Source organism: Sceloporus undulatus, chromosome 11, assembly GCF_019175285.1.
Source record: "Sceloporus undulatus isolate JIND9_A2432 ecotype Alabama chromosome 11, SceUnd_v1.1, whole genome shotgun sequence".
In the NCBI taxonomy this organism is placed as follows: Eukaryota; Metazoa; Chordata; class Lepidosauria; order Squamata; family Phrynosomatidae; genus Sceloporus; species Sceloporus undulatus.
The window spans coordinates 5,467,168-5,491,336 of record NC_056532.1 but is presented as its reverse complement, the minus strand read 5'-3'; the positions used below and the strand labels follow the sequence as shown (position 1 = coordinate 5,491,336).

At 55.6% G+C, this 24,169-nt stretch overlaps 1 protein-coding gene across 3 annotated transcripts; it reads left to right on the top strand.

Annotated features, from left to right (window-relative positions):
- The first annotated feature begins 834 nt into the window (after window positions 1–834).
- On the top strand, window positions 835–22,432 carry MYO1C (myosin IC). 3 transcript variants are annotated; one of them, XM_042442652.1, is made up of 32 exons: window positions 835–962; window positions 7,606–7,761; window positions 8,206–8,321; window positions 9,320–9,518; window positions 9,817–9,897; window positions 10,176–10,355; window positions 10,643–10,741; window positions 10,845–10,958; window positions 12,258–12,329; window positions 12,572–12,691; window positions 12,953–13,038; window positions 13,267–13,372; window positions 13,794–13,874; window positions 14,419–14,510; window positions 15,198–15,292; window positions 15,395–15,441; window positions 15,629–15,709; window positions 15,809–15,914; window positions 16,225–16,342; window positions 16,625–16,738; window positions 16,852–16,928; window positions 17,014–17,082; window positions 17,422–17,506; window positions 17,748–17,907; window positions 18,256–18,339; window positions 18,685–18,778; window positions 18,881–18,936; window positions 19,162–19,297; window positions 19,590–19,660; window positions 19,825–19,922; window positions 20,591–20,690; window positions 20,900–22,432. In XM_042442652.1, exons 2-32 carry the CDS (start codon window positions 7,636–7,638, stop codon window positions 20,924–20,926), a joined length of 3,090 nt encoding a protein of 1,029 aa, XP_042298586.1. In that variant the 5' UTR covers window positions 835–962; window positions 7,606–7,635; the 3' UTR covers window positions 20,927–22,432. The 3 variants fall into 3 exon arrangements, with proteins under 3 accessions (XP_042298586.1, XP_042298587.1, XP_042298585.1); XM_042442653.1 differs by having other exon boundaries at window positions 946–965; XM_042442651.1 differs by lacking the exon at window positions 835–962 and adding an exon at window positions 3,192–5,278.
- Window positions 22,433–24,169: the final 1,737 nt, after the last annotated feature.

The following is a 24,169-nucleotide window of genomic DNA, read 5'->3' as shown; positions in this document are numbered from 1 at the left end:
GCCTCCGTTCATGAAACACGGACTCTTCTGCCATGTTCTTAACTAGACGTTTAATGCTTTCATCGTCTGCCTGAATGAAGTAGACAAGGCTGCAGTCCTGGACACAGTTGAACTGTAAAGACGCCACGGAAACCAGTCCAGAGCCACGTCCCAACCTGCCCCCAAACCCTCCCTGTGGCCTGTTGAACAGCCCCTTGTTCCTGGGGGAAAGGCCGCTCTGCTGCTTTCGGCCGAGTCCCCTTTTCCTTCCAGACCTGGAAGGCTCTCATGGCAGCAGATGGAGGCGGCCAGGCGGCCCACCAGAGGAAAGGCCCAGCTGGGAAAGGCTTGGGAGGCTGCTCTTCTTGGGAGGGGCCTCCAGGCCCAGGCTTTCTCCTTCAGGCCCTAAGGCTGCCTCCACTTGAGGAGCCATCTATGGCTGAGTGTGGAGGGATCCTGGGGCTGGCTGTGGCCCAGAGCGGGGTAGGTGCCAGCTGCGCCAGTGCCAAGGTCCCTCTGCTCCTGGGCCCTGTCTCTCTGGCCAGGAGTGGCTGGGGCTGCCAGGGGCTCCTGGCCCTGCTGCCAGCCAAGAAGGGCTGCGGAGCGAGCGCCTTCTGCTTCTCCCTCCCAGCCTTGCCTTCGTGGGGACTGAGGCGGGAGCTGACACGGAGAGAGCGGAGGCGTCTGGGGAGGCTTCCCTGGACTGGAGCCTCCGCCTGGGGGCCTCGGCCTCGGAGGAGACGGAGGCGCCTCGCGGGTCACTCGCCAGGGCCGCGCTTTTCCCGCCTAAAGCCCGGGGCGGAAGGGGCGGGGCCTGCCGAGGGAGGAGGAGCCAATCGGAGGGCCCGTCGCCGGGAGTGACAGGGCGCCGGTGCCTGCGCGCATGCGCACTTGCCCCTCGCCCTGCCCTGCCCTGCCCTGCGCGAGACGCCGCGGACTCCGGACTCCGAGAGGAAAGGGAGAAGGAAAGGAGGCCCGGCAAGGTAGTAGTAGTTCCTCTGAGCAGGGCAGAGCGCGGGGGGCGGCGGAGGGAGGGGGGCAAGAGGGGCCCTTCGTCCTCCTCGGCGCCGCTCTCCTTCCCAGCTGCAGGGCCCTTCGGGAGGACAGGAGGAGCGCGGCCCCAGAGGAGGCTCAGCAGCTGGGAACGACGCTGCCAGGATTCCCGGCAGCACTGGCCCAGGGCGGCGGAAGGGCCTCGCTCCGGACCCCGCTGCAGTGGCCCCCTTCCATCGGTCTCAACGGCCACAAACCCAGGAGAGAGAGAGAGAGAGAAACCTGTTCCTCCGCCGGGCTTTCTGCCTTCTTTTCTCTCTTTCTCTGAAGCCCTTCGTTTTGCTGGATCTTCCCGGACTCCCCCGAACAGGGCCTCCGAGAGAAGCCCAGTGTAACTCAGGAGCCTCCGTGTGGCCTTGGAGGGGCTCCAGAGCAAGGCCTTCGCCTGACTGGGGCTCCCCCGGGTGCATTTCTGGGAACACTCCACCAGGAAGACATACCTCTGTCCGTCTATCTGTCTGTCTCTGTCTGTCTGTCTATCTATCTATCTATCTCTATCTGTCTATCTGTCTATATTTATCTATCTATATCTATCTGTCTGTCTATATCTATCTATCTATCTATCTATCTATCTATCTGTCTATATTTATCTATCTATCTGTCTGTCTATATCTATCTATCATCTATCTATCTATCTATCTATCTATGTCTATCTGTCTCTATCTATCTATCTCTATCTGTCTGTCTATCTATCTATCATCTATCTATCTATCTCTGTCTATCTGTCTATATTTATCTATCTATCTCTATCTATTTGTCTGTCTATATTTATCTATCTATCTGTCTGTCTATATCTACCTATCATCTATCTATTTATCTATGTCTATCTGTCTATATCTATCATCTCTATCTATCTATCTATCTATCTCTATCTATGTATCTATCTATCTATCTATGATGGCAATCCAAGGTGTTTGTGGTTTGCGCACTATTCCAGGCCCAGGGAGAAGGGTTCAAGTCCCGCCTTGTCCGCAGCTGCTCTCTCAGCCCCAGAGGAAAGGAAAGCAAGGCCTTGCAGTCCGGTTCCTGGCTCTTTTGGGGGAGCCGGCGCTTGTCTCTCTGGGAGGACATGGATGGAAGGGGCTCCTTCTGCTGCCAAAAGTGCACAGAGGCCCATTGTGGCTCCGGAGTCTGCAGCTCCCTTTGAGCAGAAAGTAACAGTCTTTGTGCTTGCTGTCCAAAGGCCCTGTTCTATGTTCTTCTCAATGTGCCAAACCTGAGGAGCCCAGCGTCGTCAGGCGTTCTGTGTCCCTAAGCAGACAAAGTGACTAAGCCTGTAAGGAGTGATAGTGGTGCCCCTTGTCTTTCTGTCCTTCCAAGAAAGGTCCCCAGTTATTGTAATGCTATTTTTGGGAGGGCATAGACTCATCCCCCCGGGTTCCTTTCCAGAAATGTTTCGGCTGTGTCCGAAGGGTGGGCTCAGCGGTCAGAGCACTGGGCTTTGGGGGACCAGGGCTGGCCTCCTGTTTGGTCAAGGAAGCCCACCGGACGACCCTGGGCCAGCCCCACTCTCTCGGCCTCAAATTCAAACCCCCTCCAAACAAACCTTTCCAAGAGAAGCACAGGATGAGGAAGCCACACAATGACAACCGTCCCAGGCGCCTGGTAGGACTCTGGCCATCTCTCCGCTGTGCTGGGATGCCCAGGGGGCCTCTTTTGGGGTGAGGGTTGGACGTTGATCTTTGGGCTGCCCAACACTCTCTGTGTGTCTGCCAGGACCCCCTGCTCCTCCTCCCAAAGGGGGCAGTGGGCCCACCCGGCTCCAGGGGTCTGTGCCAGGCGTGGGACGATGGGAGTGGCAGCTGCGCCTTCCACATCCCTGGCTCCCAGCCATGGCTCATGGGTGTCCGTCCGTTCGTCCCAAGAAGGGAGCCTTTGGCGGTGGAGTCTGTCGACTAACCCTAACCCTGGCAAGTGGCTCTTGTCTGTCTGTCTGTTCATCTGTCCCCTTCTCTTTCACTGAGTTGGAGCTCTTGGCCCTCAGGGAGCCCCTTGGATGGGGACGATGGGCATCGGTGGCCTCCTGGCCTTGGTCAGGGGCGGAGGGACTGGGCTCTGGGGTGATGTGGGGGCTTCTCCCCTCCATGGTGCCCCCCTGTCTCCTCCTGCCTGCTGCTGGAGGATGGATGGATGGATGGATGGATGGACAGACAGACAGACGCCCCTCTCCTTCCCCCACCCAGCAACCATGTTTTGAGGTGGCTGGAGCTGCAGCAGCAGAATTTCCCCCAATCTCTGGCCAAATCTGCCCTTATTCAGTCATTTCCTTTGCTGGGACATTCCCCCTGGGACTCTGCCTGGGGAGTTGTCCAAAGGAAATCCTGCTTCCTCCGCTGAGGAGCCCTGGCAGCAGCGCCTGCTTCTCCTGGGGGTTGCATGGGCCGGCCAGGACCCTCTCCTCCTCTCCTCAGTAACTGATAAGGGGCCAGGGATCCCCAGGACCAGCCTGGCTGTAGCCAAATCTTCTTCCCAAGAGATGGGTTGTGGCCCAGAGGCATGGTCCCATCCTGGGAGGAGGATGAGGGAGGCTTGCCTGTTTGCTTGGCCACCCTTCCTGACCCCTCTCCCTGCTCCCTTGAGGGCTGCAAGCCTGCCTTTCTGACCCCCGAAGACTTCAGGTCCCTCACTGGCTCTCTCTGGGGCAGGGATGGGGGTAGAGGCGCACTTGGAGCCTCTTGCTTGGAGAATGCCTTTCCAGCAAGGAATGGTTCCAGCAGCAACCGCAGGCCCAGGACGCTCCACTTTTCCTGCGAAAACATTTTTTCTCCTTAAAAGGAAAATGACAGCCTGGCTCTTGGGGGGGGAGTGGGCACGGCTGGCGGCGCTGAATCAGGCGCTGGGAGCCGGAGCGGCCCTTGGATGAGCCACATCTGGTCAGCTCCACATCTGCCTCCTCCGAGGGCAGAGCGTTGAAGGGGCTCAAGGAGCATCAGGGTCGGCTCTGGGGGTGTCCTGGGTTCCTTGTACCCATTCCCTGGAGATCAGTAGTTGCTCCAAAGTCCACCCCACAGATGACTCTAGTGAGAAAGGAAGAAACAGAATGGGGCTCCTTCTTAAATACCCACAGGTCTGGTCTTCCAGTTTCTCGCTGGTTGTTTGGTGATGTAACTGGCTGCCCTGGCTGGCTCTTGCCGGTCCCCGCAAGCCATTCAAGGAATCTGCCTCCCCCCATAACTCCTGGTGGAAGGGGCAGCTTTGCCAAAAGAGGGCTCCTTACATTTGCATGGTGGTCTAGGGGGGCTGTCTGTGACCCCAGTCCATCTTTTAGGGTAGGACACTAGGCCCCAGAAGTGATGGGGGGCACTGGCATGGGGCTTGGTGGCCTCCACAACCTTTAAGCGTTTTTTGGCCTTGCAAGGAGCTGTCTGTGCTGGGAAAGAGCGGCTTACCTGCACCAACATTTGTCCCAGGGTCTCCCCGCTTTGGTTGGAGGCCTTGCAGCTGCTTTGGGCTTTTGTCTCCTGCTGCCTCTGTGTTCTTTGGGTTCCCCGGCTGCCCTGTTTCCCGTGGGCAACTAGTGCACTAGAGGGGCCTATCTTCTGACCCAGGGAGGCCAGCGCACTAGACAGGTTGTTCATGTGCCGCTCCAGTGGATGTTCCCCGGGTGGTATTTTCAGAGGCCATTTGTTTTGGAGTTGGATAGCTGTCTCTGGGGTACCCATCTTGCGCCAGCTGGCAAAGCTGTGCTAGGGCACCCCGTGTTGCACCTTGTGGCCGCTGGGTGGAACCTACGTCTTGTCTGGGTTGCCCGCTGGGTTTGGCCCAGCCTGGCCTAGCTGCCTCCCTCCCTCCCTTCTTCCCTTCCTCCTTCTTTTCTTCTATTCCTTCCTTCCTTCCTGTCTTGACGTGTTCTTGGGCCCTGGCCCAACCTCAGTGCAGGTTAGAGTGGTTCCCTCTCCCTCTTAAGTTGCAAAGAGTGATGATGGGGTCGGTCCATCTGTCTGTCTGTCCATCCTCCCGCAGCAATGTCTGGCTGACAGGGCTCTGGTGGTGGATCTGGAGTGCCAGCTCATGATCCTGGCGTGCCTCTCTGCTCTCCCGGAAGGGAGGAGTAGAAGGAGAGTGCCTGCTGCCTTCCCTTCCCTTCCTCTTGTTCAGTGGGGCGGGAGCTGGGGGAAGTCATTCCTTTGGGGACATAAGGTGCCCTGCAGTGGAGGAGCCTTACCCGTCCTCCCTTCTCCCACTTCTGGGGACTGTGAAGCAGGCGGAGGCTGTGGGAAGAGCGGCTATGAGATTCAGGGCTGTGGTAAGTGGGTGGCAGGAATCCTCCAGGCCTTGTGAGGAGGGTGGGCTTTCTAAGGGGTGGAGGAAGGCAGGGGATAGCCAGGGCCAAGGCTCAGGGGTCTCCTGGTGGGACCCAGAGTGGGATGGGCCTCTGCTGGACCCACTCTCTTTGTCGTTCTCCTACAGTTGAGGCAGCCCTTGAGGGAAATGGCTGATCAGCTGGGAGAGTCCCTTGCCCCAAGGCCCCCAAGGAGGGCAAAGGGAAGATTCCCCCGCTGTCCTGAAGCAGGGGAGCAGCCAAAGGGCAGGGAGTTGGCAGGCCAGGCTGGTGGCCTCCTTGTTGTGGTATGGTAGGGGTCTGTGGCAGGGGCAGGAGGGGAAGGCGGAGGGCTGGCTTGCTCCCAAGGAGACCGGCCTTGCAGCAAGACTCTGAGAGGGTTGTAGTGGACCCTGCCGGGCATCCTGGGGCACAGAGGAGCCCCATCCCCTGGGGAGCAGCTGCCTTGCCTTTGCCCTCCTCTTTGGCCAGCAAGCAAAGTAACTTGTGGCAGCAGAGTAACAGCTTGCGCCTCTTGTTTCCAGCACTGGCAGTGGTCACAAGGGGCCGTTTCACAAGCTTCTTGGTTTCATAAATGTGCCAAAGAGGGCTATTTATAAGTCTGGCGTTTATTTGGTCCCAGGGGCCGAAATACAGACGAAAGTTTGGTCCAAGATAACACACAGAGACGGATACACACAGAGGCGGATAACGGCAGCAATGGCCACTGGGCTAGCCTCAGCTGGGTTGGCTGCAAGAGGCGGGTTCAAAAGCCACCCATAACCAAGACCAGGATGGGCTTTGGGGGTTGAGGGGGCATCTCCCACCTCCCCTTAATCCCAGGGGCTGAGATTCTGGGGAGGTTCCCCCCTCCCCTTTTTGTCTGCTCCCATCACTCTGTGGGGAACCTGGAGGGAAAGCAACCCATGGTGGCAGGGACAGAGTGGCCAGACCCACTTGGCAGGCCCTCGCCCAGGTCCTTTGCCCGAGAGGAAAAGGGGCTGCTGGCACCCGGCAAAGGCCCCTATACACCCAGGAGCCAGTTCTGAATGCTCCCATGGCAGGGGCAGGGGGGAAGCATGTCTGCCTGACTGCAGTCTGCCATCTGAGCCTGTGGCAAGCAGTGCAGAAAGTGGGCAGGAAACTGAGCACAGGACACTGTGCCTCTGCCTTCTGCATGGCACCCAGTGAGTGTGTGATTTTACTCCTTTCTAGGCTGGGCGGGGGCCACAGAGGAGGAGTTGGATCTGGGTGCCCCATTCCCAGTGCTGATCAGGGGCAGGGAAGGCGGTCATCCTGGTCTCTTGCTTGACCTCTCGCTAGCTCCTCTCTGTCTCCCCAGATGCCTGCAGTGCCTCTTATGCATCTGTCTGGGGTGACTGGTCAGTGTGTATTCAATGGAGCCAGTGGTGGCATAGTGTGTGTGGCACCATAGTCCTTGTGCCAACCTATGTGGGACTGCAGTGGGTTGCGTGGGGAAAAGGAGAGCTCTGCCTTTGCCACCCATCTGGAACCATGGCAGGGAGTCAGCACCCATCCAGCTTCATGCTTGGGTGCTGCTGATGAGCTCTGCAGTCTGGCCTCAGGAGTCAACCCCCTCGTTTTGCGGAGGAGAGTTGCAGGTCCCTTGCCTCTCTCTGGGGATTTCTCTGGGGAGGAGACGGTGAGGCTTGTCCCCCGGTCCTGGCCACCTGGTGCATTTCTTCCCTGCTGCCTGCCTGTGAGGAGAGGAGGGGAGAGGTGGCTGCTGGTGCTGCTGCTGCTCAGCATCCTCGCCATGCACCCTGTGAAGGTGGAGGGCTTGTGGGCTCAGATCCAGCAGAAAAGGGCACTCATCCCCCTGGGCTACCATCTGCCCCAACATGAGGTTGGTCAGCCCCTCCCCAACTGGCATGGGGGCCCTGTTCTTGGCAAAGAGCAGGAAGGAGCCAGGGGTGGGGTGGAGGGTGGGACCCCCTTGGCCATGAGTCTGGTGGCATCAGGATGCTGTTCTTGGGAGGAGTGGGTCTCTTTGGGCAAGAGGCCCCAGTCCATTCCAGTCCAGGGGTGTCTTTGGTGGCTGTTCTGAGGTGCCAGGTCCTCCTGCCATGAGGTGGATCTCCTCTATCCCTGTTGGGGGTAGCAGGTCCTGGCTGGCAGGGGGGTCTGACCCCTTGCCTTCTCTGGCTCTGGAGGGGGTGGGAGGGGGCAGTGTGAGCCCTGGGGAAGGGGCTTCTCTGCCCTTTCTGGAGGGGGAGGAGGAAGCTCTACCTGTTGGCCCCTGACCCAGCATCTACCTCATACCTACCACCCTCCTTTGTTTCCCCTGGCAGGCGGTTGGCAGCGAGGGAGTCCGTCTCGAGATGGAGAGTGCCCTGACAGCCCGGGACCGGGTGGGCGTCCAGGACTTCGTCCTCCTGGAGAACTTCACCAGCGAGGCGGCGTTCATGGAGAACCTGCGCAAGCGCTTCAAGGAGAACCTGATCTATGTGAGTAGCTGAGCTGGAGGGCTTGGCTGGATCTACCATCCCTCTCCCCAGGTTTCTTGGCCCAGGTTTTAGGGTCCCCAAGAGGGAGTGGCTGCTGTCAGTTTAGCTGCAGGGAAAGGGCCCAGCTGCAGGGAAAGGTGTTGTTGATGTCGTTGTCATTGCTGTATTCTCCTGGGAAGCCTTCTAGCTTCTGGTAGTTTCCAAAATGTGCCCCAGGGATCTCTGGAGCAGAAAGCAGCTTTGTTTGATGGGGGTTGTTTCTCACAGCAGCCATTGCTGGGTGTCAGAGCATGTGGGGGGCAGAGGTGGGAAATTTGGGCTCAGTGTAACTGGCTGCAGATGCTGGACCTCAGAGCTGGGGCATGAGCACTGGGTGCCCCATTTCTGCCCCCTTTCTTTGTTGGCTGGGTTCTTCCCACCTGATTTGCCTCCCTCCCTCTTCAGACTTACATTGGTTCCGTTCTGGTCTCAATGAACCCCTACAAGGACCTAGAAATCTACAGCAAGCAGCACATGGACCGCTACCGAGGAGTCAGCTTCTATGAGGTCTCTCCTCACCTGTAAGTGGCCCCCATGGCCAGCGGGGGTCTCCTGGGACTCCTGCCCACTCATTCTCTCCTTCGCCAAGCTACATCCAACCACACCCAGAGCAAAGGGGAAAGCAAAGGAAAATCTGTGTGTGTTTTCGGAGGGAGAGAGATGGAATGTTTTCGGCTCTGTTTGCCCAGCATTCCCCGTGTTGCTAGGGAACTAGAAGCTGTTGGAATACTTTTGTTTGCACAGCTTGGTGAGCTTTCTCCTTTAAAAAATAAAATACAATAGCCTATGTGAGGAAGCGTAAGAGCATTCCTGGCAGCCAGCCCTGAGGCTCACCTACCTACACACAAGGGATCACCCCCTTTGCCTGGAGCAAGGTGTCTGGGGCAGGCCAGAGGTGGAAGCCTCCCACTGACCCCAAGATCTAGGCCTCCTCCCGCCCCAAAGAGGACGTTGCCTGCTCCTGGGGGGTGAGGCGCACACTTTTGGTGCTTGTTTTCTCTTGCTCTGGGTTGCCTGAAAGAATGGGGGTCTAGTGGGCATTGGGGCGTTCCTCTTCTGGGTGTGATGCATGCATGGCTGAAGAGGCCCCAGAGTTCTGCTCCTCCCCTTTAAAACTGTCCTTTAATCATTCATTGCAAGAATGAAAAACTTCAGGTGAATATTTGGAAATAGTGTTTAGGAAACCCAGGAAAAGGGACAGTAAAGTGTCTCAGGCACAGCGAATCCAACAAACGGAAAACTTTCTGGGTGTAAAGGGTTTACAGATTCTCTCCCTATATTTCTGCAGTGCTAGAAATATGGGGACTGAAGCAGCATTTCATTGGGGGGGGGGGGGTCGGAAGAAATCCCCCCCCCCCTTTGCCCCCTTCCCACGGCAGCATCCCTGGGGGTCGTTTCCATCTCCTCCTCCTCCCCCAGCCAAGTCCTGCCCTGCCCTACCAGGGCAGGACCTGGCTGGCTGGCCAGTTGAGGGGCCGACTGGCCGCAGAGTTAACCCTCCTTCCCTCCCTGCCTTCAGCTATGCCATTGCAGACAACGCATACCGCTCGCTGCGCACGGAGCGAAAGGACCAGTGCATCCTCATCTCCGGGGAGAGTGGGGCTGGCAAGACCGAGGCTACCAAGAAGGTCCTACAGTACTATGCCGTCACGTGTCCAGCCAGCGAGCAGGTGGAGACTGTGAAGGACCGGCTCCTGCAGTCCAACCCGGTCCTGGAGGTGAGGAGCGCCGCAGGCATGGACATTGGGAGTAAGGGTGGGCACCTAGGCTGACCTCCTCCCCACCCCACAGGTGCCCAGTGCCTTGGCTGCCCCATGTGGCAGCTATCAATGGTGAGAAGGGAGAGGGCCCCTGTGAATGTGTGTGTGAAAGAGAGAAAATAGCCCGGACGGGGCCATGATCCAGAGGCGCAGCACCCCAATCACTTGGCTGAGTTAGCCAACCAGCCTACGGTTGCTTCTTTTCTTCTGGTGGAGGGCATTTGTCTCCCCTTGAGCTACTCCTCTCCCTCACCAGGCTTTTGGGAATGCAAAGACCCTGCGGAACGACAATTCCAGCCGCTTTGGGAAGTACATGGACGTCCAGTTCGATTACAAGGTGGGTCTGGCGGTGGGGGAGGCCCTTCCCCCTTTTCCCTCATGGGACCAAGCAGCTGCTGCCATCGCCACTCCACAGGTCACACTTGCCACCTCCCACCCGACAGCTCAGGGGGTCCACTTTGTACAAGCATCGCTCTTCCCTCACCCAGGGGCACAGGACCAGGGTGGAAGGGGCTGGCCCACACATGGCTGCCAGCCTGTGGGAGGAGGAGTGTCTTCTACATGCTGCCCGGCACGCCTGCCCTTCCTTAGCAGCTGTGTCTTCTTTGGAGTCAGGGGGCACCCATCGGAGGGCACATCCTGAACTACCTCCTGGAGAAGTCGCGTGTGGTCCACCAGAACCACGGAGAGAGGAACTTCCACATCTTCTACCAGCTGCTGGAGGGCGGGGAGGAAGACCTGCTCAGACGGCTGGGCTTGGAGAGGAACCCCCAGCAATACCACTTCCTTGTCAAGGTAAAGTGTTAGGTTGGAGGGTGGCAGAGGGCCCTTGACTCACCAGCGAGGCAGGAGGCCTGCGCTGAAAGTATCATGCCTCTCATAGCATGCGAGGAGAGGTGCTTTCTGGCTAAAGGTCCCGCAGCCAGTGAGATACTAAGGCCGGCTCAGGGTGCCTGGGGGGATGCCTCATGCTCTCTGCTGGCTGGCAAGAGGAGGAGAGTGGTGGGTGTTCGAGAGCCAAAGGCCAGCCCCAGCTTCCCTCCAACTTCTCCACTGATTCCCCCCCCCCCCCCCTTTTTCAGGGCCAGTGTGCCAAGGTGAGCTCCATCAATGACAAGAGTGACTGGAAGGTGGTGCGCAGGGCCCTGTCGGTTATTAACTTCACAGATAACGAAGTGGAGGTAAGATGAGGCTCCTATGTCCTGGGGGGGGGGAGGTCAGGGGGCTTCCCTTCTGGGGTTGCTGGGCTGACCTCTCCCTTCCTCACTCCGATTCTTGGCGCAGGACCTGCTGAGCATTGTGGCCAGTGTCCTCCATCTGGGGAACGTGCAGTTTGTAGCCGATGAGCAGGGCAGTGCCCAGGTGACCACAGAAAACCAGATCAAGTACCTGGCGCGGGTGAGTGGCCAGAAGCAGGGTTGAGAAGGGGTGGGGGGCCCTCCCAAAACCCCCCAGTGAGAGGGAAGGGATCCATGTTCAGGACCAGGGATCTGGGAGTGCTACAGACAAAAGCCAGACTCTCCCATCCTCTGACCTTTCCCTTCAGAAATAGATCCCTTGAGGTTCCCAGAGAGGTTGCCCTCCATTCGCCAGTCTCTTTCCTTCTTTGTGCAACTGAAATGTTACAGTCACTTAATGGAGCAGCGCTTTGGAAATTAATATCACATGCTAATTACAGTATAGTTTGTATATCTCTTCAAGCAAAGACTACATCAGAACATCAGCAGAAATTGAAGGGTACAATCTCATAAATTGAAGAAATTGGAAAGAAATGTGAAGAAGATGTAGGACTAATCAAAATGGAGAAAGTCTAGAGGCTATATAATATGGGAAATGAGAAAAGAAGCCAATTCATTTTCTATATGTGCAGTGGATGCCTTGTAAAAATCAGAACATTAAAAAGAACCTGGTTAAATAACTAGAAGAGGAAAAACAATAATCTGAACTCAGATGTTCGAAATAACTTTATTCACCAACAAGATTGTTGTGTAACAATGCAAAGAGACCCCCCCAAAGAAAAGAGGCTACACAGAATAAGATGCAGTTTCCAAAGAAGCAGCTGCCTGAGGCTTTCCCTCCGGCCGCCTGCTGGACCCAGACGAAAAGGCTGTCTTCCCGGAAGGAGACTTGGCCGGGAGACTTGGGCTGTTCATGCTGCCCTGGGGCTTTTGTACTTGTCTGGATAAAATGTTCACTTTCCTTTAATTACTGTTTTCAATGCACGCTTCCCATATGGTCACTCCATTCGCCTTGTGACAGCCTTGTGAGGTAGGCTGGGCCCAGAAACAGAAGTTGGCCCAAGGAAGTCCACTTCCTTTGGGTTTTGTAAAAGCCCTTGTCTTTTTTACTTTTTTTTTGTGGAGTATCTAATGGGGTGTTGTGTGGGGAGCATTGATCTTGTTTTAAGCCAAGATTGTTCCTGCCAGCTTCCCCAAGTGGACATACTAATTCCCCCCATGGTTTTAGTGCTGCTCCTGCTGTTGTGTGTGTGTGTGTGTATTTGGGAGGGGGAACGAGGCAGTGGGCACAAGATTCTCTGCCCTCCATGCGTCTGTTCACAGGTTGCCTGCGAAAGGGGCTGAGATGGACCCATCCTCCTCCTCCCCTTCCCAGCCCTCCCAAGCAGGACCCAGAAACAGGGCAGGGGGCAGGGAGGCAGTGGGGGTAATGGCTCCCCCTCTTTTCCCTCCCTTGCAGCTCCTGGGGGTGGAGAGTCCTTTGCTTCGGGAAGCTCTGACTCACAAGAAGATCATCGCAAAGGGAGAAGAGGTGAGAAGAAGGTCTGGGGCCCTCACTGGGCCTGCCAGTGGCCTCTTATTTTGGGTGCTGGGTGCAGATGGGCAGGAGACGGTGACTCCCGAGACCCAAGGGGAGTTGCCTGTCCTCCTGTCGGCAGTTGGAGGCTGAAGGGGGCACGAGAGGGAGCTGTGTTGCGGCCACTGCCCTCTTTGTCAGGCCGGGGGGAGGGGCACTAATGGCCTTTCTGTCCATCTGTCCATCCATCCCTACAGCTGATCAGCCCCCTCAACCTGGAGCAAGCGGCCTACGCACGGGACGCCTTGGCTAAAGCCGTCTATGGCCGCACGTTCTCCTGGCTGGTGAACAAGATCAACCGATCCCTCGAGTACAAGGTCTGTCTTCGACGTCACGGGGTGCATTAACAGAAAAGGTGGACCTTCCCCCAACAATCTTTAGACTAGCCAATTGTGGGGTAGAGGAGAGAGCAGTTAAAGGCCCTTCATCATCTCCTCCTTGTTCTCTCCCACTTCTCCAGCTTCCCAGGCCTTCCGTAGCCATCCAGCCATCACTTCTCTCCCTTCCTCCCTCTCTTTCTATGTATTTCACTGCACCCCTATTCCAGCTGCTGGCTCATTCTGTCTTCTTTTCGGCAGGAGACAGAGTTCATGGGGTGGAGAAGGAGCTCCTCCGTCTTGGGACTCTTGGACATCTATGGGTTTGAGGTCTTCCAGCACAACAGGTGAGTTGCTCAGGTGGCCTCTCCGTTTCTCACACCTCAGGATGACAGTGGCTCTTGGCTGGAAAGAAGGGAGGGGTCAGCTTCATCCTTCATCCATTTGTCCATCCATCTGTAGCATGCAAGACTGGGTGGGTTCCCCCCTTGGTTGGAGAGATGCCCCCTTCCTTTCCTCCTTGGGTCGGCCTAACTTTATTTGGACTGTGGGTTGACCCTCTTGCTTCTCTGCAGTTTTGAACAGTTTTGCATCAACTATTGCAATGAGAAGCTGCAGCAGCTCTTCATTGAACTGACGCTGAAATCTGAGCAGGACGAGTACGAAGCTGAGGGCATTGCGGTAAGAGCGGAACCTGGGTCCTGTTGGCCCCGAAATGGAAGGGGGTTTGGGGCCCACTGATCACCACTGCTGCTCCTCCAGTACTGAAAGGGGAGCCTTCCTCTTGAGGGATCTGCCCTGCCATTTGAGACAGACCTGGGAGTTGTGCCTCTCACGGCCTCCAGTTTGGGTTCAGAAATGTGATGCTTCTTCGGCTGAGAGGGGCGGCTGCAGATATGGCTGCCCTCCATTCTAGTCACAATGCTGGTGACACTGAGATGCAACACAGGGTTTCCTTAAGTGCAGTTGAGGCTCTCTGTCAGTCTGTTGGCCTGCCTGGGAACCTTGGCCTCCTCCCAGCTCTCTTTGTGCTGTTTCCTCTGACTTGCCTCCACTGCCTCACTCTGATTCTTGTTCTCTTTCTCTCTATGGGGAATGACAGTGGGAGCCAGTCCCCTACTTCAATAACAAAATAATCTGCGACTTAGTGGAAGAGAAATTCAGAGGCATCATTTCGATTTTGGTAAGTCCTTGAAAGGGGTGAATGTGAAATGGGTGTTTATGTGTGTGTGTATCTGTATCTGTCCATCCTCTTGGATCTGCCAGCAGAGACCTTTGGAAGCGCTAGGGCTTTATGGGTCAAGGTGCTGAGTCCCCCTGGGGATACCTCCCTTCCTCCTGATCTTCCAGGTCTACTTTCCACTGCCACGTGATCCTTGCTTCAATGGAGATCCCCGTGGGCACATTCTGCCACTGGGGCCGACACGTGATTATGGCCTTTCTCAGGCCTCTTCCAGGCCCTTGTACTGGGAGTCCTTGAGGGGCCGGGCGAGGCACTCCCCCATGGGCATTCATTGCGACACTGCTCCCAGATCAGGCTCAGTGGCTTATTCCTGTAGGGCAGCAGGCTGGCTCAGGCATAGCCAGTGCTTCCAGGCAGCGCCTGCAAAACACTGGAAGAAGGGGAAGGCAGAGGGTGGGCCTGGCTCCTTCTGACATTGCTCCTTGTCAGTGACGGTTTCTTCTGGGCCACGTAAGTCTTCCATGTGCCAACATCCTCCTTGTAGGACGAGGAGTGTCTGAGACCTGGAGATGCCACGGACATGACCTTCCTGGAGAAGCTGGAGGAGACCATCAAGAACCACCCCCACTTCCTCACGTGAGTTTGTGGGGTGCCCTCTCTGTGTCCAGGGGCTGGTGGGCAGGAAACCTGGGGTTGGAAGGGCTGAGGAACATGTTCCAAAGTGTCCTGGATACAGTTCTGCAGGGAGGGCTTTTAGGCAAGTCTTGAAAAGCCAATACTTTGGGGTACATTTAGCAGGGATGCTGATTGAAGTCAGTATTAGTTAAGTCTCCTGCCACCCTGGGGCTCTTGAGGTGTGGAAAGCACAGTGTCATCATCTCTATCTAGGGGGAAGGATGGTCAGTGGAGCTCCATCATCCGCAAAGGGCAGATACTGATTTCACTGAATCTTGATGTATCGTAATGGTGCATTTCTGGCCTTTAAACTGGTTTTCAGTCTGATCATATTTGCTAAAGTAAGATTTCTATGGGTTGGTCTGTGGAAACTGCCATTACATTTTAACTCTGGGATGCCAGGAATGGATGAGCATAGGAGATGATGCTGTCTCAAGCCCTTCTACCTATCAGGGGCTATACAGGTTGATGGTGGGAGCAATCCAGTCACTGTCCAGGCTGGATGTCCACAGCTGTCTATGACCTATTACGCCCCCAGAAGGTGGGTGGCTTCCATGGCACCAGCTCATATCCTGGAAGGTTGGCAGAGTCACCCCATTGGGGCCTGGCCTTGCACCCAACTGTGGCTTGAGCTGTGTTTCTCTCCAGGCACAAGCTGGCTGATGCGAAGACCCGGAAGACCTTGGGCCGGGAAGAGTTCCGCCTGCTGCACTACGCCGGGGAGGTCACCTACAGCGTGGCAGGTAAGCCTTGTCCTCTGCTGTCTCCCTGTCCAGGTTCTGGATCTTCCCTAGCCCTCCCCAGGTCACCCTTTGACATGCTGGGCTCCATCTCTTCCTACTCAGGTTTCTTGGACAAGAACAATGACCTCCTCTTCCGGAACCTCAAAGAAGTGAGTCTCCTCCAGAGGGAGGGAGAAGCACACCTGCCTCCTGGCCAAGGAGGCTGTGTGGGGAAGGCTCTCTGCTGCCATATCCAGAGAGACCCAGGGGTTCATGGATGGGGTCATCGGGAGCTGGAAGTGATAGGCTTGTCTGCCATAACCTCTGGTGGTCTAACCTCCACACCTCCTCCAAAAGGCCATGTGCAACTCAGAGAACCCCATCATCACCCAGTGCTTTGACAGGACGGAGCTAACAGACAAAAAGCGGCCAGAGACGGTAAGGACACTGGGCAGGCAGTCTGGGTGGGCTTGGCTACTCTGGGGGTGGCCACCGGGCTCTCCTCCCTCTTCTGCAATACGTGGATCTTCTTTGCAGGCAGTGACTCAGTTTAAAAACAGCCTCGCAAAGCTGATGGAGATCCTGATGTCCAAGGAGCCATCCTACATCCGCTGCATCAAGCCAAATGATGCCAAGCAGGCGGGTGGGTCTCTGCCTAGCACAAGGCAAAACCCCTTCTGGCTGCTGAGCCTGGCCCTACATTGGGCATCCTCTGGATGGCACGCCCCTCTCCTGGGGCTTTTTTGAGTAGCTTAATTCTCCCATGAACAGCTCTGACCTTCCCTTTGGTTGTCCAGCTGGGTGGGTGCTGGGGGGGTTCCCTTTTCCCTGGGGGTACATGTGAGGTGTAGAGAGGGGAGCTACCTAGAAAGTGAGCTCTGCTGCCTGTGGGGCCTGTGACACATTCTTGGCTTTCGTTCTGTGGGTCACTCTCCAATGGGATTGTTTGTCAGGGCGCTTTGATGAAGTTTTGATCCGGCATCAAGTGAAGTACTTGGGGCTGATGGAGAACCTGAGAGTCCGCAGGGCTGGCTTTGCGTATCGGCGGAAATATGAAGTTTTCCTACAAAGGTGTGTTTCTCTCTACTTGTATGTATGAGAGACAGAGAGAAAGGAATTTAATTGGGAGAAGAGGGCTCCTGGTAACCACGATGTGCAGATCGCGTGCTTTATGGGTTTCTTGTTGCATGGGTCCCTCACCAACCCTTTTCCCTCCCTCTCTGGTTCTCAGTTGTGGTCCCATACCCAGACAAGGATGCTACTCGGACCAGCCAGGGTGGCTGCTGGTGCTGGTGGAGGCAGTCTTTCTGCTGCTTTGTATCTGTCCAAAGCTGTATTCCTTCTTCTGCTCAGGTACAAGTCACTGTGTCCCGAAACGTGGCCCATGTGGGACGGGAGGCCGCATGATGGCGTGGCTGTGCTCTTGAACCACCTTGGCTACAAGCAGGAGGAGTATAAGATGGGAAGGTATGTACATGGGGCTCAGGGGGTTGGGCCTGGGGGTGCACCTGCCTGGGTTCAGGGTGGAAGTGGGGATGTGGGGAGCCCTGTTTTGTCTCACAGAAGCATTTAATTTGCAGGACAAAGATATTTATTCGTTTTCCCAAGACTCTGTTTGCCACAGAAGATGCCCTGGAGGTCCGGAAGCAGAGCCTGGGTGAGTCTGTCTTGTGGGGGTGAGTGTCCTTGGCTGCTTCCCTCTTCCTGTGGCCATGCTGACCTTGTGCCTCTTCACCCTCTAGCTACAAAGCTCCAGGCGTCCTGGAGAGGATTCCACCAGCGGAAGAAGTTCCAACGGATGAAGCATTCAGGTAGGGAGGGAGGGAAGGAAGGAAGGAAGGAAAGAAGGAAGGAAGGAAGGAAGGAAGGGGGAAGAGGTCTTCAGGTCTGATGGTTGGAGGGGCTCAGCCTTGCTCAGCTGTATATCTCTTCCTCCTTTGCAAAGTTGTAAAGGTCACAAAAAAGGCTTTACTGGGGGCCTCCATGCGCAGAGTGAATTGGGACCCCCAAAGACTTCAAGGTTGACTAGAGAGAAGGGTCTCTCAGTGGAGGGTGGGAGGGGGCAGCGGTAGAAGCAGGGGAAGGGTTGCCCTGCCGGCCCCCAGAGTCTGGGAGCGGTCTAGAGCATCCGTCCTCTTCCTCCTCTGCAGCCATCACCATCCAGTCCTGGTTGCGGGGGACTCTGGGGCGCCAGAAGGCTGCCAAAAAGAAGTGGGCCGTGCAGACCATCCGGAGGTAGGTGGAGGCCAGTTGCCTTGCCCTGGGTTGCTGGGCCCATATGTGTGTGTGAGAGAGAGAATGTGGGTGTACCTATGCATACGCACAGGCCCCAGCTCTGCAGACTTCCCCTTTTCCTGGACCCTTGCATGGCCCACTTTGGGGGGGCCTCCTGGAGAGGAGGGGGCACGAGGGGAGGGACTTCCCTTCTTCTCTGACAGGAAGGCAGCAGTCGTTTTGGTCTCTTCTCTGCCCCCAGGTTCATCAAGGGCTTCATTTACCGGAATCACCCTCGTGGTCCTGAAAATGAGTACTTTCTGGACCACATCCGCTACTCCTTCCTCATGACCCTGAAGCGCAACCTCCCCAGGAACGTGCTGGACAAGTCTTGGCCGATCCCCCCGCCCTCCTTGCGAGAGGTAGGCCTGACCCTGGAGGGGGAAGAAAGTCGGATGTTGTTCCTGGGAAAGGCAGGAGGCCTTCAGCATGGCTGAACTGGGAAGAGTTTTGCTTAGAGCCAGAGGCTGCTTTGGGATCCAAAGGAGAGAAAACAACACTTGTTTGGTTCAGTGAAATTTGTGGGGCTGCAATCTCTTGCTCAAGTGTCAAAGGCCTGGGTACCCCCCCCCCCCCCCCCCCCCAGGCAGCAGCTCTCCTGAAGCAGGTGGCAGGGTTGGGGAGCATAGATGGGTGTACAAGGGGATGGCCGCCAAGTCCCTTTATGTGGGTGGATGGAAGCCCTGAATGGGCTCCTCTTCCCTCTTCAGGCTTCCCAGCTTCTGAGAGAGCTGTGCATGCAGAACATGGTCTGGAGTTACTGCAAGAGGATCAGCCCAGAGTGGAAGCTGCAGGTGAGTCATTGCCAGAGCCACCAGCCCTCTCTACCCCCCCCCCCCCCAATTTGGGTGTGTGGGTCTGTCTCTTGTGGGAGCGCAGGGATTGTGAGCTTGCTCTTTCAGATGCCCGCAGGGCTGCCCAGCTGAGCTTCCTCTCATAGGATGAGTGCAATTTTGGGCATGGTTCTTCTTGCAATGGCTGAATGGCAGCCACAGGGCAGCCAGTGGCTGCTGGAGAGCAAGGTGGCCACGTTTGCACTGGAGCTCTTTTCTTGGGCTGGCCAGTAGCTCTGTCTCAAAAGCCCTGGCGCAGAGCTCTGTCGCCTCCTTCCAAACTTCTAAACCCACCTCCTTTGGCAGCTGGAGCAGAAAGTAGTGGCCAGTGAGATCTTCAAGGGCAAGAAGGACAACTACCCGCAGAGCGTGCCCCGGCTCTTCCTCTACACTCGCCTGGGTAAGAGTTGCTCAGGGGTGTGGGGGGGCACATTTGAGGCTGATGATAAGCTGCCCCTGGCCACCACCTCACTTCTCATTTTTCATTTGAATCAACTCGTAGGTAGTGAAGAGATTAATGCCAAAGTCCTTCAGGTGCTGGGAAGCGAAGCGCTGAAGGTGAGCCTCCAACTCAGGGGTGGCTGCAGGTGCAGCCGCAGCTCCAGTGGGTCCTGTTTTGGCGGGGGCAGGAGGGTTTGGTGCTGCCCCAAGTCTCTTGCACAAGGGCGGGGCGCTGGAGACAGGCAGAGGGCCGTTGGTCTGGAAGTCCTGCCTTCCCAGGGAGGCTGCTTGTCAAATGCTCAGAAGCTCCTTCGGTCATCAGTGACTCTGCTTGTCTTTCAGTATGCAGTGCCGGTGGTCAAGTACGACCGGAAGGGCTACAAGGCCAGGGCTCGGCAGATGCTGCTCACCCAGAATGCGGTTGTGCTGGTGGAAGAGTCCAAAGTCAAGCAGCGCATTGATTATGCCAACCTGACAGGTATGGTAGCAATGGTGGTAGCATCAGACCAAAGGCCAAAGACCATTCTCCACACCCAGCTGGGTCAGGGCTGGAGGCTGGTGGGCCCTTTTTCTGTCTCCCTGCCTCCCTCCACAGAGTGCCCCCCCCACCCATGACTTTGGGTGCTTCAAGGGTCCCTTGGAAGGAGGCGGAATCCCTTGGAAAGAGGCGGGTGCTGCTTTCGAGGCCTTGAAGGGGCTGGGGGCTGTGACAGGTTTGAGGGGACCCCCTTCTCCCTCCATGCTCACCCAGGCCCTCCCTTGTCTTCCAGGCATCTCCGTGAGCAGCCTGAGTGACAGCCTCTTTGTGCTCCATGTCCTTCGGCAGGATAATAAGCAGAAGGTACCTTCTCGCCGGGCCCCGGAGTCATCTTGGGGAGTGGGCTTGGGAGGGGAGAGGGACAGCCGGGGGTCTGGGGGCCCACGCTGGTGGCGCTCTGTCTGCTTTCCTCCACAGACACACGGCAGCCCCAGACCTTTGCAAAAGACTCCTTGGTTTCTTTGCAGGGGGACGTAGTGCTGCAGAGTGATTTTGTCATTGAGACTCTGACTAAAATTGCCATCAGTGCCGACAAAGTGAACAGTGTGAATATCAACCAAGGCAGGTGAGTGTAGCTCCTGAGATATAAACACACGTGTGTGTGTTTCCTGGGCAGCTTAGCGGTCAGTGCCTGTGTGGAGGCAGCGGCTGTGCCAGGCCTGGCCAGAGCTGGGGTGGGGAAGGGGTTTGCCTGCCAAGGCAGAGGCTGCAGCAGGAGGGTGGTCAAAGGGGCCAAGGCTGGGTTTTCGTTCTCTTTGAGTACAAATAAGAGGTGGTGCCATGGACTTAAAGCCTTGTGCACCCATAGGGTCACCATGTGGGAAGGTGTGTCTCTGTCTGCATTGAGTTGGCAGTACAGAGGGACCAGGGGTTTTAAGGGTTATTAAAGGAATGGACCATGGGCACCTTGAGAGGCAGAACTCTCCAGACATGGAGGTGGCTCCGGACCCTGCCTTTTTACAGATCTGGGATCACATTTCTGCATGCTCTTTCATAATTTCATAATAGATTCTGCATGCTCTTTTCTTTCATAAATGAGGCCGGTCTTTCAGCTTGCAAATATTATTATACCAATTTCCACATATTGTGACTGTGTGGGTGCATTGGGACTGGGCTGTTCCAAAGTGTGGTGGTTTTGTGCCGTGTGACTCAGTAGCACAGGAGAGAGGCTTCCCTGTGGCATGGAGCTCCGTGTCCCAGTAGGAACACTCCCAGGTCTCTTTCCTTCCGCAGCATAACGTTCACCGCTGGGCAAGGCAAAGAGGGCATCATCGACTTTACATCAGGATCGCAACTGCTGATAGCCAAAGCCAAGAATGGCCATCTTGCAGTGGTGAGTAGAGCGGCACCACGTGGCTCTGCTGTGCCTACAGTCACCTCTTGACTTTTACCTTCCCAATTTCTTCTGTCCAGGTTGGCAGGAGAGGTGCTGCCACTTCCCCCCTCAACTCAGGAGGCATTTTGCCTTCCTTCTGGGACTAGCTTTGCCCTGTTGAGGAGCTTACCATGCAGCTGTTTAACCTCCCTCTCCCTCCTCCCCAGGTGGCTCCCCGGCTGAATTCACGATGACCCTGACAGTGGCCCTCGGTGCGGGACCACCTTCCTCTGACTGCACTCTGTAACCCTGGCCAGCGTCTCTCTGGGCGGGAGCTGCTTTGCGGATACTCTTTCTAGCTACCAAAGATCCCTCCCTCAATTACATCCTCTGCCTTTTGCCATACCAAAGCCCCCGTCCTCCTTCACAGGCGGCTGCTGCTGTGCCCTCCTGGGCCCAGGGTGGCACATCGGGGACGGTGCAAATCAGCCGTAGGGAGAAGGGCGCAGCCTGTCGATCAGTCCCCCTGGAAAGCGAAATGCCAAATTTTATACCAAAATATTTTGTGAGGAATTTTTCTCCTAAATTTTTGATGCTTTGTATGAATCTATAAAAGAAAAAGCCATAATGTAAATGAGATTCTGTACATAACTGCTAAGGCTCTTGATGGTATGTCTGCACTATGAGACTTGTTTTATGTATGAGTGGAAGCACTGCAGGAGCGGCAGAGGAAAAGACCCTCTTTCCTGCTTCCCCCCTTGACTTCCTCTGCGAGGAGTGGCTTCCACAGTGGCACAGCAGCTTTCGCTTGTGGCTAGTGGTAGCCCATGTACCGTGGCAGGGAAGCCAAGAGCCGTGTGTGTCTTCCTTCCTGGGAACCATCTCTTGTTTCTTTCTGCCAGCAGCTGATGCTGAATGCCCCCCAAGCGTTGCCATAAAATGGCAAATGCATAAGCAGAATTAAATGAGAGCTATTTCAGGAATGCTGAGTGGGTCAGCCCACAACAGTGCTGCCGTGTCAGTCTTCGGAGGAGCAAATATTTGGGAAATGTTAACTTTTAATCACAATGTGCTTCCCTTGCCTAAGGGAATTAAAAGTGGCTACTGGCTTAAAATGACATTTTAGCAGGGGGGGAGGCTTGAAAAAAGGTGTCCCTAAAGCGCACAGCCACGGGCCCACAGACCCCTCGCCCTAAGGCCTCATTTGTGTTTTGACAACTGTGAATTTTTGCTTCATGTGCAAGTGACTTTTGTGGATAGTGAGAAATCCGGCTGAACCATCCATAATGCCTCGTGTTCAGTTTACCGTAACAGTTTGGGGCTTTAACTTTTCTGGCGTCTCAAAGCAGCTGGGACTCCTCTCTGCTGCCCTAATAGAGGCTGGTCCAGAGGGTCAGATTCTCCCAGGTTTATTTGGGTGCCTTGATTGCAATGACCGCTCTTCCGGACATGTTTTGCCTGGAAGGTGTTGTCACAGAGTTGTCGCTGTTGCTGCTCCAGCCTTACCTGCGCAGCTGAACAAGGCTTGCTCAAGGGCAGGGCAGCTGCGCATGCGTCTGTCCCACCAAAGGCCGAGGTGCGTTTGTGGGCATTGCTGCAGAGCCTGCTCCTGGCACTGCCCACTGCCAGCCTTTGGGAGTTTCCTTTCCTTCGCTGTGAAGAATGCTGCCTCTGCCGGAGTGTACATAAGATTTAACGCTCTATGCACTATGCTCTATAAATCAAGATATACATGCCAAATAAATTTATACTAAACCAGAGTGTTCTCAATATTCTAGGCTAACTTAATTAGTAATGACTCTTGGCTTTTGAGTTGCTGGCTGTCGACTTTGCTTGCACAGGTCTGCTCAGCGAGGAAGAGTCCCTATGTCTCTTTTGTCCAAGTAAGGTTTGCCCCCCACCCCAATATTTCTTAGCTTCCACTACACAGGGCTGCCATTGGAAAAAGGCAGGGAGTGATGGCCGAGGGCAGCTTCCAGAGGGACACCACTTTTCTGGGGGGTGGGAACTAACATCTGGCAGGTTTCTAGGGGGGAACTTTAAAGAAAACAACCTGAGACTAGATTACTAATGATTAATGGTTGATTAAGGATAATTAACAAGGGATCCAGTTTTGTAGGCATACAATGTTATGTACAAGAGAGCTTCAGAAAAGTGATAAGGACAGTCCCTGACTGTATCAAGGAAATGGGTTGAGGCCTCAGCCCAAAGCCTTGGGGAAAGAGTGCCATTCTAGTCTGCAGCCAAGAAGCCAAAAGAGAATCGCTGCCATGCGCAGGGAGTTCCTGAAACCACACTTCCAGCTCCCAATTCCCACTCATTGTAATTCTTTGTGTTTAGCAAAGGCCCAGCTTGAATCAGTCAACAGCATAGAAACTGCAAGTAACCCTTGAGAGCCAAGGTCTAGCACAGGATCAAGGGGCTAATAGCGTGTGCCAAATCAGCCTAATGCCACCAGGCTTGGGTCACAGGTGTGGGGCCAGACGCAGCAATCGAGAAAAGCAAGTTCTCAGGGCCAACGCTGCCCTTCACTCCAAGCACAGCTTCCATTCATCCCATCTCCCTCCCAGGAAATCAGCAAAAGGCCAGCGGGAACCAAGCCACTTCCACTCGCTGGCACTGCTGCTCTGCAAGTGCTAAGGGCCACCCTTTACTTGCCACACATCCATTGAGCCAGGCACACAGCTGGGGGCCTACAACAAGAGTATGGCACCCAGCAACAGGATGAAGCCCCATGGCAACTCAATCTTCTTGCTTGCCCTGCACAGGGCTTACCAGGAACCTCCTGCCCCACAACCATTTTTTGTTGTGTGGAAAGGATGTTGGTGTAAGAAGTCCTTGCTTCTCCTTAGCTGCCTTGCTTTGCATGAGAAACATGTGCAAGAGTCCAGGTCAGGGAGGGCGTTCTCAGACGGTGGTGCAAGGACAGAGTTGTGTAAAAGCCAGCAACCACCATCACACTGCAGCATCTGTTGCGCAGAGGTGGGAGCTGTGCTATCCTTTGCCGACAGGCATCTCATACCACTGCTGATGAGAGATGAGTTCAACTTTGCCCTGCCTTGAGCATGGCTAACCCTCTGCTGTGGAAAGCGACAGAGCTCCCCTCCCTGAAAAGGCACCCAACCGGCACAAGGAGCAACTACTTCCATGTGCAGAGCACAACCCTCACTAAAGCCATAGTGGCAGTGCCATTACCGAGTGGCAGTACCTGCACCCAACTCACTGCACTTCTGCCAGTTAAGTGAGAACATAGTGCACCACATTTAGCAGGCGAAGTGGCAGGACCATCTCTGCAAAATGCAAAGGGGAAAAGGCTGAACGGACCAGGCATGGAAGGCGTGAGGCACCTGAACTCGGCGTCTGCATGGCCATAGACAACAAGACGACAGCGGAAATCCTTGCCCTACAGGAAAAGTTAACTGGCTACAGATCACCAAGTACAACCTGTTCAATGTTGGACTACAGCTGAAGTGTTCCCTGCTCTTGCTAGGGTTCGG